At 39.0% G+C, this 17,138-nt stretch overlaps 1 protein-coding gene and 1 non-coding gene across 3 annotated transcripts; both read left to right on the forward strand.

Moving 5' to 3' along the window:
- Positions 1–2,083: 2,083 nt before the first annotated feature.
- PTPN20 (protein tyrosine phosphatase non-receptor type 20) lies at positions 2,084–16,895 on the forward strand. 2 transcript variants are annotated; one of them, XM_006747455.3, is made up of 4 exons: positions 2,084–2,425; positions 6,473–6,688; positions 14,097–14,159; positions 15,048–16,895. In XM_006747455.3, the coding sequence occupies exons 1-4, from the start codon at positions 2,084–2,086 to the stop codon at positions 15,111–15,113; spliced, it is 687 nt and encodes a 228-aa protein (XP_006747518.2). In that variant the 3' UTR covers positions 15,114–16,895. The 2 variants fall into 2 exon arrangements, with proteins under 2 accessions (XP_006747518.2, XP_081680093.1); XM_081823967.1 differs by lacking the exon at positions 6,473–6,688 and having other exon boundaries at positions 2,100–2,425.
- On the forward strand, positions 9,737–9,869 carry LOC145722423 (small nucleolar RNA SNORA42/SNORA80 family). Its single transcript, XR_014146724.1, has one exon. It is a non-coding gene; the product is annotated as a small nucleolar RNA SNORA42/SNORA80 family (small nucleolar RNA).
- Positions 16,896–17,138: the final 243 nt, after the last annotated feature.

The raw sequence follows: 17,138 nt of genomic DNA on the forward strand, positions 1-17,138 counted from the left end.
AATCGGAGGGGTAGATGAACCATGAGAGATGATGGACTCTGAAAAACAAACTGAGGGTTCTAGAGGGGAGGGGGGTGGGAGGATGGGTTAGCCTGGTGATGGGTATTGAGGAGGGCATGTTCTGCATGGAGCACTGGGTGTTATGCACAAACAATGAATCATGGAACACTATATCTAAAACTAATGATGTAATGGATGGGGATTAACATAACAATAAAAAAATTTAAAAAAAAAGAAAGCAAGCTTTTATTATTTTAAATTGTTTAACTTTCACACATTTAATCTCCCTTTTATTTTTTTTATTTTTTTAATTTTTTTTAAAGATTTCATTTATTTATTTGACAGAGAGATAGAGCCAGAGAGCACAAGTGGAGAGAATGGCAGAGGGAGAGGGAGAAGCAGGCTCCCCACTTGAGCAGGGAGCCTGATGCGGGGCTCGATCCCAGGACCCTGGGATCATGACCTGAGCCGAAGGCAGACGCTTAACCATCTGAGCCACCCAGGCGCCCCTAATCTCCCTTTTAAAAATAAAAAAATGTGGGGGCGCCTGGGTGGCTCAGTCCTTAAGCGTCTGCCTTCGGCTCAGGTCATGATCCCAGGGTCCTGGGATCGAGCCCCGCATCGGGCTCCCTGCTCGGCGGGAAGCCTGTTTCTCCCTCTCCCACTCCCCCTGCTTGTGTTCCCTCTCTCATTGTGTCTCTCTCTGTCAAATAAATAAAATCTTAAAAAAAAATAAAAAAATGCTTTTCTGCTATAAAATAGTATATGTTCACTATAAAAATTTAGATAACAAAATAGCCCCTGCTAACATTTTGGTGAATACTTGCCAGGTTTATTATTATTACATGTTTATATATGATGTATTTGTATATATGTGTGTATATATATATGTACATACATGATGAAAGATCTCACTATAACGCTTTTGTTACCTCCTTTATAATTTAATAATATGTCAGTAACCATAGATGTATGTTATTCTTTTAAATAATGTCCTTTCAGATTTTGTTTTCAATAAAAATAGGAGTTTCAAAGTATTCTTCCCTCTTATAGAAAGGAAAACATTTGCTGTGATTTTTAAAAATTGTCTCCTTTTGTGAAGAACTGGCTATCTTTATATATCTAATGATTGTTTTTCCAATTTATTCATATTTACAAGGGGAAGTTTACATTTGCTGTGTTGGAATCTGAGAATGGTTCTGTCAGAAACTGTGTAAGGCCCTGTTCAGTTATCTTGGTCATACCCTATTGGCCAAATAAGTGGTCCACAGGACTCTTGAGTAGTAGAGAGGAGCTATTGGTGAGACCGCTGCACGTCAGGGAAGGTCCATCCTTTACTGAGGGCATTTATTGTCTGTGTGGGAGCAGTGGTTGAATCAGAGGTCCAGCTGTCTATGTAAAATGAATAAAGAGCTCTGGGGCCAAGTAGCGGGCTTCCTCTTTCATATTTGTTGCAAGAGTCCATGTTAGGTGAGTTCCATGTTACTTGGACCAAATCCCTTCATAGCATCATTTGCCACAATATCTTTGCTTTGATTAGCATGCTGTTTTACCCAGTGAATGCTGAGGATGGACATAAAAGTTGGCTGGCATGTATTTGGGGCATTGGTAGAATTCCATTAATCCTTGGGTTTGTAACTGATCAACTGTCACAGTCAAATTTTTTTTTTTTCCTGGCCCCTACTGCTCTGGGCTTGCAAGTTCTCTGGATTTGAGGGAGAATGGCATTCACTTACTCCCTCAGAGGGTTCCTCCTTTGCTGTGTTCAGTTGCAGACTAGTAGGTAACTCCCTTGGCCTAATCCTACCTGTGCCATATCTAATAGAAATCTCCCAAAGTGTCTGGACACTGATGGCATCCTTCTCTGTTTAATAGAAACAGATGAAAACAAAAAACACTCCTCATTGTGTATTTTGTAGGTCATGCCAATAGGTTTGGAGGAGGGAAGAATTGAAATTCATGGACTCATGTGATTCCTCCTGGTCAAAGAGAGAAATGGATTTACCAGTGTGAAATACATTCATGAATCCAGGGTATATTGTATCTCCTACTTTTCCTTTATCTACCAGATATTTCTGTTTTTATGATAGATGATTCAACACGTGTTCCTCTTGGAGAAAACAAGGACTACATCAATGCTAGCTATATTAGAATAGTCAATTCTGGAGAAGAGTATTTTTATATTGCTTCTCAAGGACCACTGCCAAGTACCACAGATGACTTTTGGCAAATGGTTTTAGAGAATAACTCTAATGTTATTGTCATGATAACCAGAGAGATAGAAGGTGGAATTATCAAATGCCACCATTACTGGCCCATTTCTATGAAGAAGCCTTTGGAATTGAAAAACTGTCATATCTTCCTGGAGAACTACCAGATACTTCAATATTTTATCATCCGAATATTTCACATTGTGAAGAAGTCTGTAAGTTTTAAAAAATCAGTATGAGATATATATTTGCTTAGATAAGCCACATGTCAGGATGAGAAGTTAGGATTAGGATGTGTTACAGACTGGGGATACTTTTTTGAGTAATTTGTTTTTATTTTTTTATTTTTATTTTTTTTTATTTGAGAGAGAGAGAATGAGAGAGAGAGCACATGAGAGGGGGGAGGGTCAGAGGGAGAAGCAGACTCCCTGCCGAGCAGGGAGCCCGATGCGGGACTCGATCCAGGGACTCCAGGATCATGACCTGAGCCGAAGGCAGTCGCTTAACCAACTGAGCCACCCAGGCACCCGAGTAATTTGTTTTTAATTCTCACTGGTACCAGAAACTAAGACACCACTGTATCTGCTTCTGCTTAACCAAACTCTGACTGGAGAGATGAAAAACCTAAACAGGGGAGGTGGGGCAGGGAGTGACAGTATTGGAAGTTGCCTAATCCTGGGATGTCCTTTGGCTGCTTCTGCTGAGTGTGACAGAGATGTATTGAGTCTTTAAAGTATATTGCTAACCACTGTGCCAGGCACTATCACCACCTTACTTCTTGGAGATTTGGGTATGCTTACTGATACTTCCAGTTACTGTGCTCCATGATAATATGGGATGCTTTGAGGGTCTGGAAGGGAAGTACGTAGCTTCATGTAGGGCTTAGGGGAAGGTTTGTTGGAGGAGGGAACATCTGGATTGAGAACTACCCAAATGACAAAGATGGAAAGAAAAAGTAGGTAATCAAGATCTAAAATAGCATGGGGTATATATAGAGAATTGTAGGTAGTTAAGTGTTTCTGGAATGTAAAAGTTTAATGCCAGGGAATAATGAGAGGTGAGATGAAGCTATATAAAGTAAGCAGGGACCAGTCAGAACATGAAATATCTTGGATGTTGACTAAGGAGCATGAACTTCATTATGAAGATAATTGGGAGACATTGAAGAATTTCAATAAGCAGGTGCCATGATTAACCAGGGCAGTTGGCATTGAGATGGAATGCAGAGACTTTGGTGTTTTTTCATATAAAATTGGCAGACTTTATATGTGACTTATGACTTGTGACTTACAAGTGACCAGAAGGAGTGGTCAGAATTAAACTATTCAATACAATAACCACATGTGGCTATTTAAGCTTAAATTTAAATTATTTAAACTTATATGAAACAACAAATTCAGTGTCTCACTTGCAGTAGCCACATATCTGGTGTTTAGTTACATGTCACTAATGGCTATCATACTGGGCAGCACAGAGGTAGAACATTTGCATCATTGTAGAAAGTTCTGTTGGGAAGTGTTGATCTAGAATAACTCCTAGATTTCATGCTTTAATAGATTCAAAAATAGAAAAGGAATGGTTTATAGGAAAAAAAGTGATGAGTTACATTGCTCTAAGTGGATTTGATTAGCAAGTAGGTGATACATGTGTTCAACAGGAATGAAGGGGATGGGTGTTAAACAGGAAGCCTGACAAGAGTGACGAGTCATCACCAAAGAAGTTGATTGGAGTCCAAACAGTAACTAGGAAAAGGGTTACTGGAAGCGCTGAAGTTGGAACCCATAAATTTTCAATAGCAATAAAATATGTACCTACAGATTATTTTCTTCCCAGCATCCTAACTATGGGATTCCTGAACACAGGTTATGGGACTGACCCAGGGTAGGACTATGTGTGGTAAAATTCAAAGGATGAAAGGTCGTAACAGTTTGGTAAGAAAATGATTCAGATAGTCAGCCATGAAGTCTAAATTTAGGGGGACAAATGGAACCAGGAACCAGTCAAGTAGGAGTAAGTGGAGGGCGTAAAGGACAGAGGGGCTCCATTTGGTCACATTGTTGTTGGAGTAGAAGTGGGGCACAGATGAGATGGTAGCATATGAACTTCTGGTCAGAAAGTGATGTTGGAATTTAAGAACTGGAAGATTTTTAATACTGGACATTATAGGTAATGCTAAGTTCAAGGAGTGACCATCACTGTGAGGACTAGAAGAAACGAGTAGTCTCTTCTGCAAGAGAGAAATACAAATGCTGTGAGGTTAGAGTGTCTGTTGGGCTGTTGAGACCCAGGTTTGCCCTGGATGATGTCAGAGTCTGTGGGAGAGGGAAGGTCAGGGTCTTCAGTGAATGTGGCAGATTGACTGGAGGCTAAAGTCACTTGGTAATAGTAATGAGAGGGTGAAGGTATGAAGCTAAGAGGTATGAAACTCAAAAGGGAAAGGGTTTTTACACAAGAAGAAATGATGGATTGGAAACAGGACTGGGCAACAAGGAGTACACAACCTAATCTCTATGCTCTGTGGGACCTGGAGAACGGGAGAGTAGGTGGCCTCCATGGGAGGGAGGGGCTGCAGAGAGTGAAGTGCTGCAGAAGGCAAGGAAGGAAATGGAAGAAGCATTTAGGGAAATGATGAGGTTTTCAAAGAGTTTACTATGGGATGGGGCACCTGCTTGCAAAGGGAGAAGTTGATGAGTTAAAGGAGTAGGATCGGAGGGAAAGCTGGGATTGAAAAGTATGAGGAGGATCGGCGCATGGGTGGTGACCAGGGAGGCCAAGAATGATGGCTGACACTTGCTAGCTGTGTGCTAGGCCTTGCACTTGGTTGTGCACTTGGGGACTCGCCTCAGCCCTCACTCCCCTAATACTTGTTGATTCCCTCCTGTATTAACCAGGTGTTGTGCCAGGTGCTAGAGACAGAACGCATACACATTCTCAGCTCTTAGAGTGCTTATAGTCTAGTGGGAAAGGAAATTCCAACTGACTTGTGAGGCACATGTTATGGCAAAAGAAAGACAGCCTGCTTGGAGAGTATAGGCAGGTGGGAGGCGCAGAGGAATGATCTGTTTGCAGGGACTCAAAGGCTGGGGTCCACCTGTGGAGCCTTGGCAAGGGGTTGAGGCCCACAAGCTTCAGAACCATGGGGTTCATGTTTGAAGAATCTGCATCAGGATTTCTGTCTGAATGGTATTAGGTCAGGAAAGTGGTGAGGTCCCCCTTTACGAAGATGCTTAGTGGTCACCAGTGGCAGGAGAGATTTAACCCCTAAAATACGTGGTAGGGTTAGAGCTGTCCTCAACTTGGTGCCTTCACAAACTTTGCAAGGGTTGTTGGCATCATTCAATTTCATGTACCAGTGATTCAAACTTGAGTTTTCTATTTGGGACTTAGGAAAACTTATTTCTGTTTGGAACTCAGGAAAAACGGGTGCATTAGGGAGAAGCAGGGGAGGAGTAAGAAACCCATCCTGAGTTTTCCCACAAGGGTTCCCAGTGAAGTAAAATGAGGGCTTCACACTGGGAAAGGCCCCCACTTTGGAAGGGACAATGTGTAAACTCAAAGTGCTTTATCTGTCAACTCTGAGGAGAGTTTCATGACTGTATTTTTAGGGGGCTCAGCACGAGAGTGGGGGCACAGTCCACTCACTTGGTCATCACCTACCCTGTCCTCATCACCAGAAGAGGTTGGGGCCCCACTGGTCAAGCAACTTGGCAGCACCTACCTGTTTTAAATTTGTATCATAGTATTTAAGCTAAGATAGAATGCTTTTCTTAATGTGTTAGCCCATCTTTCACTCTGAGTTTTTTGGGTTCTTGGTTTTTCTGAAGTACCATGGTCCAGAAGAAAGATGATAGATTTGAATTCAGGAGGCCTACATTATAGTTCCAGCTCTGAACATGCGAGCCTTCTGACCTAGCATGCATCTCCCAATCACCCGAATCCTTACTTTTTCATCTGTAAGATGGGGATGAAACAGTACCTACCTCCCAGAGTTGACGTGAGGATTAAATGGAAAGAATGCATATGAACTTTCTAGCATAGTACCTGGCACATCGTGAGGGCTTAAATCATGCTACCTCTTCGTATTGTGATTTTCATTATTGTATGACCATAGAGCCATTATTATTATTATTAGTAGTAGTACTATATTAGAAATTCAATTTAGATCTTTAATATAAGAAGTTGATAAATCTCTCTCTTCCCCTCCTTCCTCCTCCCTCCTTTCCTCTCCCTCCTCTTCTCTTCCTCCCCTTCTCTCTCCACAGACAGGAAGTAGTCACTTTGTAAAACACTTGCAGTTCACCAGCTGGCCAGACCATGGCACTCCTGCCTCGGTAGATGGCTTCATAAAGTACGTGCGTTATGTGAGGAAGAGCCACCTTACAGGACCTATGCTTGTTCACTGCAGTGCTGGCGTGGGCCGGACGGGGGTGTTCCTATGTGTGGATGTTGTGTTCTGTGCCATTGAAAAGAACTTTCCAGTAAGTGTGTGAATTAAACAGATAACTGATGCTGTTAGCAAACACTCTACTCGTAACAGCCTTCTAGGGCCTGGAGACTAAGATTTGGCCTTCAGGAGAACTCAGTAAAGAGAAAGCCTGTGAACTTTGGGGACCTGCTTCTAAATTCAGTGCCGCAGGTTCCTGGAGGTGGCCATGATGCTCACAGCACAGAAAGCACACGAAGGGTATGGGACAGTGTTGGGGACACAGTAGATGCACAGTGGATGCGACTTCATTTCCCTTTCCTCCCCTCTACCCACACATAGAGGTTTTTAAATCTGGTTAAAGAATGTTGATGAAGTATGCCTGTTTTTAATGAACAGAAATGCATGCACATGAGCACATTGGAAAACATGTAGACTTTAGAGTTTTAATGAGAGGTCCCTAGCTTGGACTGCCAGTTTTGCCTCATACTTTAGATTTTGGTGACTTTGTGCACATTGCTCATCCCCTCTGAAACCCAGTTTTCTCTTGTGTAAAATAAGGATAATAATATCGTTGGGTTTGAGTCTGTCATTAACAATTGTTTGCTTTCCTTCTAAAATTGGAACCCGCTGAGAGATAGACCCAAGAATTAGACACATATTAATTATACTATTACCTTTACTGTTGATTAAACTGCTTAGAGAACATGACCTGAGATTTGTGGCCAGAAAGGCTGACTCACTGAACTGTTTTTCCTGTGCTGTGGAAGTGCAAAAGGGAAGACATCTGTTTATTAGCAGGCACGAGGGGGGTCCGGCGGGGGGGGGGGGTGGCTCTTACCACCGTGCCATGACCACAAGGAATGCAAAAAACCACACCCCTCCATGAGAAAGCCTGCTACCAGGCATTTGCCTTACCAGGCAAATTCTGCAGTTAGATTATCATCACAACAACTAAATCTCTGCTCTCTTGGGCCTTCCCTAGTTAAACCCTAACAGTGGGAGGCTCTCTCCCATGGCAGCAGAATGGCTGTTTTGGTTCCAGAACTCAGCATCCTCAGGCCATATTATATGGGAGGGTGGGAAAATGGCTTCTCCCCATAACTCCTTGGAGGACAGAGGAAATTTCTTTTTGTCAGAAACTTGAGCCAGTATCTCCCAGCATTTCAACTGCTTCTGAGTTGTAGCCCCTTCCCTGAACTAATCACTGTGGGAGATGCTGGTCTTTTTAGGCCAGTCAGGACTACTCCAGGCCATAAGGCTGAGAGTGAGAGAGGAATGGTTTTCCAAAGCAAACTCAGAGAATGAATATAAACTGGAGAGTGCCCCCCATCCTCCCAAAAAAGACCAATGTGCTGAAAAGGGCTGAAAATTTAAGTAGTATAAGTCTGATATTACCCATTCCCATAACTAATGTTGTTTGATCCTTTTAGCAGAAATTTGTTAGTATAATTTTTTTATATATTCCCCATCATAATTTCTTAAATAATTGGTTTATGTTTGTCCTTATTTTATTTTCCTTGTAGAAACTGTAAATATTATACTTCATGATCCTAAGGAGCACTTTTCTCCCACATTATACCTTCTTTAAACTCGGAATGTGTTTTATAATGAGTCACGTTTAGTTGACAGTGTTTTTCTTAGTGGTACATAAAATAATGATGCATTTTGCAATTGAGGATGCTTAGATTTGAGAGAGTAATTCAAAAATAGAAAACACATCCATTGTTTCCTTATTGGCTTTCCACAGAACCTTGAACTGTCAAATGTTCTTACTGATGCCCCTTTCTACTCTTTTCAGAAATTTTGTCCACCAGAGCTACTAAATGTGGTCTTAAACCAGCCCCAATCTGTGGATGTCTGTCATCTACAGTAAGAGAATTTCCTAGAAATTGAGAGTAAGCATTTAGAAACTTCCAGAGCAGTTTGCTGTATTGCTGTGACACCCAAGAGCATGACCAGTGAGTGGACTGGTCTTGACGAACAAGGTGTAGACCAGTTTGTGTGTTGTGGAACTCACATGGGGAGTTGTACATGCAGCAAGCTGCATGCCAGCTATGTGAGACTGGACAGTTGTGACCTGCAATGCTGTAAGATTCCTTGATCAATTATAACTCTAAAGGGTATGAAAAGCTGAGAATATGTAACCATTTATTTCTTTTTTAATTGTTATTTTTATAGTCATTTTCATTTTTAATCACTCCTGCTTAAAAATCCGTAAAATGTTGGGAGCAAACTGGCTCTTATCTTGCAGAAGAACTGAGATTGCTCTGTACTTTAGACATTCTCAATTGACCTTTCTCCTCTAAGTCTTTGGTGCACAAGAAGGGCTGTTCATTATCAGTTAATCATATTATCACATATTAAAGTGAATAATCCAGAATTAATACATTAGCCTTTACATAATTAAAAATTCTTACTACACCACTATGCACACTGTCAAGTTTACCTGGCAGGGTTTTGTCTTTTTGTTTGTTTTTGTTTTTGTTCTTTGTAGTAAGATTCTCTCTTTTTTTTTTAAAGATGTTATTTATTCACTTGAGACACAGAGATACAGAGAGAGAGAGAGCACGAGCAGGGGGAGAGGCAGAGGGAGAGGGAGAAGCAGGCTCCCCGCCGAGCCAGGAGCCTGACATGGGGCTTGATCCCAGGACCCCGGGATCATGACCTGAGCCGAAGGCAGATGCTTAACTGACTGAGCCACCCAGGCGCCCCTGTAGTAAGATTCTCTTGATGAAGCAGTGTGATTTATCTTTGGGCACAAATTCCTTGATCGGTGTAATACCTCAGACGGTTTTCTTGTCCTTGCAGCTCTGCTACCAGAACATAATCCTACACAAAGCCCAAGCTCCAAATCACATTTGGTGACAATGTAATACTTGCATTTCTGCACAGTTTAGAGCTAGCTGTTTGTCAGTAATCAAGCAGAAAAAAGGAAGAATTCTTCCTTCTTGACATATCATGTTCAAATAACACACATCCTCAATCACTGTTAGCAATATCTCCGTATTCATTAAGTTGCAGTGGTGAATGCATTGATACTTTTATTTGCTTCATAAGTTGGCACCACTTCATATCATTAGCCAGTCCCTGAATTTGTCAAGCTGTTGTGTCATTAGAAAACGGTACTTTCTGTGGGCCTCTCCTAGTGAACCTGCCATAGGAACATGCAGCCCTGAACCATTGCCCAGCCTTCTCACAGGTGGGCTGTGAGCACTGAAGGGGGCTGTACAGTGTGGGGGGAAAAAAGAAAAGAAAACGGTACTTTAACTGTCCTTTTTGCCACATATTTACCCAAATTTTCCAAAACATCTTCAGTAGTCTTTCATCGTTGTCCTGGTAATTGTATATGGGTTTTTTTGTTTTTTTTTTTAAAGATTTTATTTATTTATTTGACAGAGAGAGAGATAGTGAGAGCAGGAACACAAGCAGGGGGAGTGGGAGAGGGAGAAGCAGGCTTCCCGCCGAGCAGGGAGCCCGATGCGGGGCTCGATCCCAGGACCCTGGATCATGACCTGAGCCGAAGGCAGACGCTTAACGACTGAGCCACCCAGGCACCCGTATATGGGTTTTTAGTCTTAGCAATTCAAGTGCTATTTTGTAAGTCTGCAGAACATTAATGTTACATGTGAAAAATAATGAACATCAGCTTCTGTTTTTAAATTTAATATTCTTTTAAATAATTCTTTTGTCTTTGAACTTATTTCTTCTTTTTGTAAATGACAAGTAAATTTTAATAGTTCCTTTGCTTTATTAGCCAGTACATCTTTGCAATTAAAACAGGTGTGGCTTTAGCAATTCACAATCAATAATGGCTATAAGATACAACACATAAGGAATCATAGTTCCAAGTAAAATGAACATGAACTCTTTTTGCCTTCATTTCTTTGCAGTTATTTCCATTATCATCATTGGGTTAACCACTATAGCTACCTTCAGAAAGCTCTGTTTTTCTTGACAAGACAGTCCACTGAAACTTGTTTTGCCATCATTAAATTAAGGTGAAAAATGAATAATACAAAATTCATTTCAATAAGTTGCCTAATCTTAAATTATAAATTAAAAAACAGGCTTTCAAAGAAGTAACAGTCTTTAAATTCAGTGAGATTTCATTTCTTTAATGTTTCCTCTTATGGATCATGCTTTTGGTTTCAAGTCTAAGAACTCCTCGCCTAGCCTAGGTCCCAAATAATTTTTGCTATATTGTTTTCTAAACATTCTGTGTTTTAAAATGTTTTATATTTAAGTCCATAATCCATTTTGAGTTAATTTTTGTATAAGGTATGAAGTTTAAATCAAGGTTACTTTTCCTTTATTTTTATTTTTTGCCTATAGATGTCTAATTTTCTAGCACCATTTGTTGAAAAGCTATCCTTCCTCCACCAAATTGCTTTGCACCTTTGTCAAAAATCACTGGGCATGTTTGTATGGGCCATTTTCTGGTTCTGTATTCTGTTCCATTGATCTGTGTGTCTATCCTTCTGCCAGTACCACTCTATAGATTCCTGTATCTGTATATAACATCAGGAAGAGTGATTCCTTTATTCTTTTGCAAAATTGTTTTAACTCTTACAGGGTCTGTGCTTTCCCACATAAATTTTAGAATTAGCTTGTCTATGTCTACAAAAAAGCTTGCAGGGATTTCGATAGGAATTGCTTTAAATATGCAGATCAGTTTGGGGAAAACATCATGACATCTTTGCTATGTTGAATCCTCCAATCCATGAACATGGTATGTCTTTCCATTTATTTAGGCCTTCTTTAATTTCATTCATCAGCATTTTGTCATTTTCAGCATATAGATCCTATATGTGTTTTTTTAGATTTATCCTATTTCATTTTCTTTGGAGCAATTGTAAATGGTATCGTGTTTTTACTATCAGCTTCCACATGTTCATTGTTAGTATGTAGAAATATGATTGATTTTTGTGTGTTGATCTTGTATGCTGTGATTTTACTGAACTCACTTACCAGTTCTAACAGGGTTTTTTGGGGGAGGATTCTATTTTGTTCTGTTTTTAGATGCCTTGGGATTTTCTATGTAGACAATCATTCTAGTTACAAATAGGGACAGATTATCTCTTCCTTTCCAACCTGTGTGCCTCTTATTTGTTTTTCTGGCCTTGTTAAGCTACCTAGAACTTTAAGTATTGGGTTTAATACGTGTGGTGAGAGCAAACATTCTTGCCATTACTAATGTTAGGGGGAAAGCAAATTAAAATAATTCGTTTTGTAAAAGACCCTGTGAGGAGAAAGAAAAGACAAGCTAAAGACTTGGAGACACTGCAAATCACATATCCAACAAAGGTCTTACATTTATAATTATAGAAGCCATCCTCCAAACTCAGTAGTAAAGAACAAAAAACAAAAAAGCAGCCCAGTTAGAAAGTGGGTAAGAGATATGAACAGACATTTCACCAAAGAGTATAAAAGGATGACAAATTACCACATAAAAAGATGTTCAGCTTCATTAGCTTTTAGGGAAATGAAATTAAAACTATGATGAAATATCACTAGACATCTATCAGAAAGACTAATATAGAAAATAGTGACACCACCAAGTGCTGGTTTAGAGTTGAAGAAACTAGATTAATTATTTGTTGCTTGTGGGAATGTAAAATGGTATACTCATTCTAGAAAATAGTTTTACAGCTTCTCTTCTTTTCTTTTTTTTAGAGAGAGCGCACAAGTGCCGGGTGGGGGGAGGGGCACAGGGAGAGAGAGAATCTTAAACAGGCTCCACAGTCAGTGCAGTCCCCAACACAGGTCTCGATTTCATGACCCTGAGATCATGACCTAAGCCAAAATCAAGAGTCACATGCTTGACCAACTGAGCCACCCAGGTGCCCCTACAATTTCTTTAAAACAAACAGAAACAAAACTAAACTAAATTTACCATATAACTCCAGCAATAGCACTTTTGGGTGTTTGTCCCAGAGAAATGAAAACTTACGTTCACACAAAAGCCTGTATATAAATGTTCATAGTAGATCTATTCATAATAGCCAAAAACTGGAATCAACCTAGATGTCCTTCCACAAGCTGATGATTCAACAGACTGGTACATGTCCATGCCATGCAATACTACTAAGCAATAAAAAGGAATGAACTATTGATTTGCACAACAATTTGGATAGATCTCAAAGCAATTATGCTGAATGAAAAAAAAAGTCAGTCTCAAAAGGTTAGATATTATGTGATTCCATTCATATAATCCTCTTAAAGTAACAAAACAGTCGATATGGAGAACAGATGAGACTGGTTGCCAAGAGTTAGGAACTGGGTTGGATGAGTAGTTCTAATGGATAACATGAGAAAGTCTTGTGGTGGAACAGTTATGTATCTTGACTGTGGTTGCAGTTGCCTGAGTCTTCACATGTAGTAATACTGCACAAAACTACACAAACACATACACACAAACTCACAAATGATTGCCTGAAAAACTGGCAAAATCTGAATAGGCTCCATGGATCATACCAATGTCAGTTTCCGGGTTTTGATATTATACTATAATTATACAGGATGGCATAATTGGGGAGATTGGGTGAAGGGTACATAGGATGTCCATGTACATTTTTTTTGCAACTTACTGTATATCTATAATTATTCCAGTATAAAATTTTTTAATGGCTCAATTAAAATTTTAAATTATTATAAAAATGAAAAGTTATATATATAAGGGATTGGTTACATTTTCTCTGATTTTCATATATTTTGGGGTTATAGATAATAAACCTTAAAATTCCATGTATTGATGCGGTTTTGCTGAACATGACTGGTCCTCAGCTTGCACCACTTGTGGCTCTTAGGCAAGTTCAGCATCACCTGAGATGGTCTATATCCTGTTCTGCTAGTGATGCTCCTTGATGCTGCTGTCAGATTGCCAGAAGAGTTTCTAAACACTTAACTACCAGTTTCTGGACTTATCTTATTGTGGAATAGCAACAGCTCCTTGCAGACCTGCACCAGCTCAGCAACCACACTGGCTAGGCTGGTCTCCACACACAGGTGCAGACTCTGGTATCAGGCCAACTGTTGCTCGGGGTCTCCATTTGAGTTGAGAGGACTCTTTAGATGAGAAACAGCTGTGTTACTATGTGGCCAGAGAAAGTATTCTATGCTTCAGACTTTTCCAGAATTAGAGTGCTGCTTTAAGTTTTCCCTTTGGAGAACAGAAGAGTAGACACCGGGGCAAATTTGTTGTTATTTCTTTTGGAGAGCATTTCTTATTATAAATGATTGCTTCCTGCTTTTTCCTGGAAACCTTTTAAACTAAAGTCTTCCTTCTCCATTAGAGTAGGTTAAAAATAGTACATTCTCTTATTGCTGGAAATGAGACCTTTCTGGTTAAATCTTGACATCTCTTTTACTGGAAAGAATTATGGAGTACTCATTTGGCAATCAGTGGGTTTGTGTTTTCCCCCTATGTGAATAATACAAAAATCACTGTCATCCTGTTGCAGTTCAACATCAAGAATATAGTGACCCAAATGAGAGAACAGCGTTATGGCATGATTCAAACGAAGGTAAGCTCTCACTACATAAATTCTAATAAAAAGAATAATGAATATAAAGATTAATATGTATAGCATGTTACAATTTGTAAATCTTTTTTACCTATATGATGTCATTGAATTCTCACTGCTTGGGGTAGACATTAATTTTCTCTGATATTACTGATGAAGTACTTCACGTTCAGAATAATGAAGTCTGTTCTGTGAAGTCATTCATATAGTACGTGGAGGAGCCAGGTGGGAAACTGAAGTCTCCTGATGCCCAAACATATGCTTTGTCCATCCATGATGCTATGTTATTTAAGTAACGTATCTAAAGTTATTCATAGGTTTCTGGATAGAAGTTTTGGGATATTTACTTGCCACTAAATTATCGAAGTCATTGGCATGTCATAAAAAGATAGCATTGATGTTACAGATTAGTTATTAATCATTGGCAGAGGGAATCAAGAGTATGGTGGATAATGAAAACAAACAGGAACCCCTAAATCCTTAGGTTGACCTGTTTTTAGGCCAATGTTGAATGATAGGAAGCATTTTCTTTGAACTTGGGTTGCCTGAGAGACCTGAGGCTACACCTAAAAAAAAAAAAAAAGAAAGAAAGAAAAGAAAGTTTAAATGTGATGTATGCAGGGAAATATAAGGAGATTGAGATTGAGGGTCAGTTTCCCCTCTGTTCAGCTAAGCCTTGAGTTAATTAATTCTAGACCAAGCACTATATTACCATTTTTCTTCCTGATATTTAAAAAATATATGTTTTCGTAAAGAAGTTCCTGGCTAAACGTTTGCTCTTTTTAGGAACTTTCCTTTATGGTTGAAAATTACAACTATGTTTTCTGAAAGTGGATATTGGTATTCAACTACTTAACATTCTGTTGTTTTTCATATATATGTATATAGGAGCAGTATTTCTTTTGTTATAAAGTTGTGCTTGAAGTTCTTCAGAAGCTTCTGACTTTAGATTAAGAAAGACTTCTGTTGCCTCACATTTGAAATTACCAAGTGCCTTGGAGCCTCCTCATAAAGAACACGTTCCGGTTGTGCTGAAGGGCTTTGCTTACGTGTACCATGTGCTTTCTGGGTGTATCATTTGCCTTTCTTTCTGACAACTCCCTGAAGGCAGCATCATTTGGTTTGGGGTGAACAGTGTTTATCCATTCATCTTACTTCGATAATAGCAAAATACACTCCCACATTTTCCAGTGAAACAAAAGTTGCATAAAACAACTGCAGCCCATGTGGTTAAAGGGATTACAGAGCCCAATAAAGGACTTGAACTATATTCATTAAGATGCCATTTGGACAGGCAGCTAAAGGAAGCTGAGGATTTCCAGGACCTTATAAAGCCCTTACCTTATTCTGGAGAACACAGGGCTAGTAAATGCAAGATCACATCATGAGCTCTTACAGGCCTTTTCAAGACAGATACTCATCCATGTTTTTTAGCTAGAGGCTGCACTTTTAGCTCGTATTTGAATAACTCAGTTCACTAATTAGGAGAATTAACTTTCCACACAAATTGGATTCCATTTTCCTATAGTTCCATACTCTCGGGGGCCCCAGGGACCTCAGAGGACAAGCTGCCCTTCTAGAGCAGCTGCACAGGGACCTGCTGGTTGGGGAAGTATTTGTGGGTGGGCAGAGTTCCTCTGCTCCATCACATGAGCACACTGGTGAATGGTCCAAAACTAAAATAGATGTTTATATAGAAAGTCCGAGAGGAGATTTTTGCCCGGCTTGAGTTCTTTCCTATCCCACCCTAACACTTAATGTATTACTCAGTCTGCTTTGTTAAAAGCACATATTACATTTTACTTGCCTCTTACTCTTTGCCCTTTAGCTAACCAATAAACTTTGATATAAGCATTATTACATAATTCTGTGTGTCTCTTACGCCAGATATATTTCTCAAACTAAGATCTATGGTAGTTATTTTTTTCTTCAGAGTTCCATTAAATCATTTCTTTCCATTACTGCCCCACCTCTGCTGTAACATTTAGAAGTTGGCTTTGGGAACTAGGTTTTGGAAAACCAAAGTCATAGTTGTGAAAATGAAAACTTCCATATTCTCTTTTTGAAAAGATGTGGCCATTATTATATCCATCTTATTATAGGACTTTGCCTCATACAATTACAGTGATATTTGGTCAAGGAATTTTAGTGACCAGTTATACCTGATTATAAGCTATATAGCAATTGCTACATGTCTTTGTACAGTGTAATTCAGTGGAGATCAGAATATTCTATGTATCATATTGAGAAAATTTCTAATATTAATGTAAATCTTGAATTTATAAGAGGCTTATTTTATTCCCTTGGCTGAATGAATATTTGAATTTGTTGAATTAAACTTGATAATTTTATCCCAGAAATGTATTTTATATTAAATCAAATTGATGATTCTACCTATTTACATTGTTCATATAAATAATAGTCTATGCTAAACATTAATTTCATTTTGATGATTGGCCTTTAATATCTGTATCCCTAATTTTATTTTCTCTCCGTTATTGTAAAATAATAAATATAATGTACAACAGTATTCCTGAGAAGGTTCTATGCTGTTATTTAAATGAAAAGACTTACTGTGTATTGCCTGAAGTATTTTTATTATCTAGGCCTTGAAATGTACTTGTAAAGAAAAATGCCACAATTTTGATGGTAAACATGTTTCTTCTTTAATGTGTGCCTCATATTTTTATAGCTGGACTAATTTTTAGTTTTTCAGGGAAATTAAATAAGTCAATATGGAAATACTGATTGCACTTGTTTTATTTCATTTTTGGAAAGTGAATTCCAAATTGAAAGCTTTTGACTAATTGAAATACTAAGTTTCCTACCAACAATAAATCAATCTTAGCCTAGAATATGAATATGAAACTCCCACTGACACCTTTGTAAGTATATGAATGCTTATTTAGAGGAAAGTTTAAACTATTTAGATAAAAGCATATATGCATTTATTAACTTTCTTAAATACATATTTTTAAA

This window comes from Leptonychotes weddellii, chromosome 6 (genome assembly GCF_054177405.1).
Source record: "Leptonychotes weddellii isolate Sample4059 chromosome 6, ASM5417740v2, whole genome shotgun sequence".
NCBI classification, from domain to species: Eukaryota; Metazoa; Chordata; class Mammalia; order Carnivora; family Phocidae; genus Leptonychotes; species Leptonychotes weddellii.

What these genes read in the sequence shown, in the direction of transcription:
- PTPN20 (XM_006747455.3), top strand. Translation starts at nt 2,084, where the DNA reads ATGATAGATGATTCAACACGTGTTCCTCTTGGAGAAAACAAGGACTAC. An exon ending in TTCACATTGTGAAGAAGTCT is followed by an intron (nt 2,426 to 6,472) that starts GTAAGTTTTAAA and finishes CTCTCTCCACAG; the next exon opens with ACAGGAAGTAGTCACTTTGT. An exon ending in CCATTGAAAAGAACTTTCCA is followed by an intron (nt 6,689 to 14,096) that starts GTAAGTGTGTGA and finishes ATCCTGTTGCAG; the next exon opens with TTCAACATCAAGAATATAGT.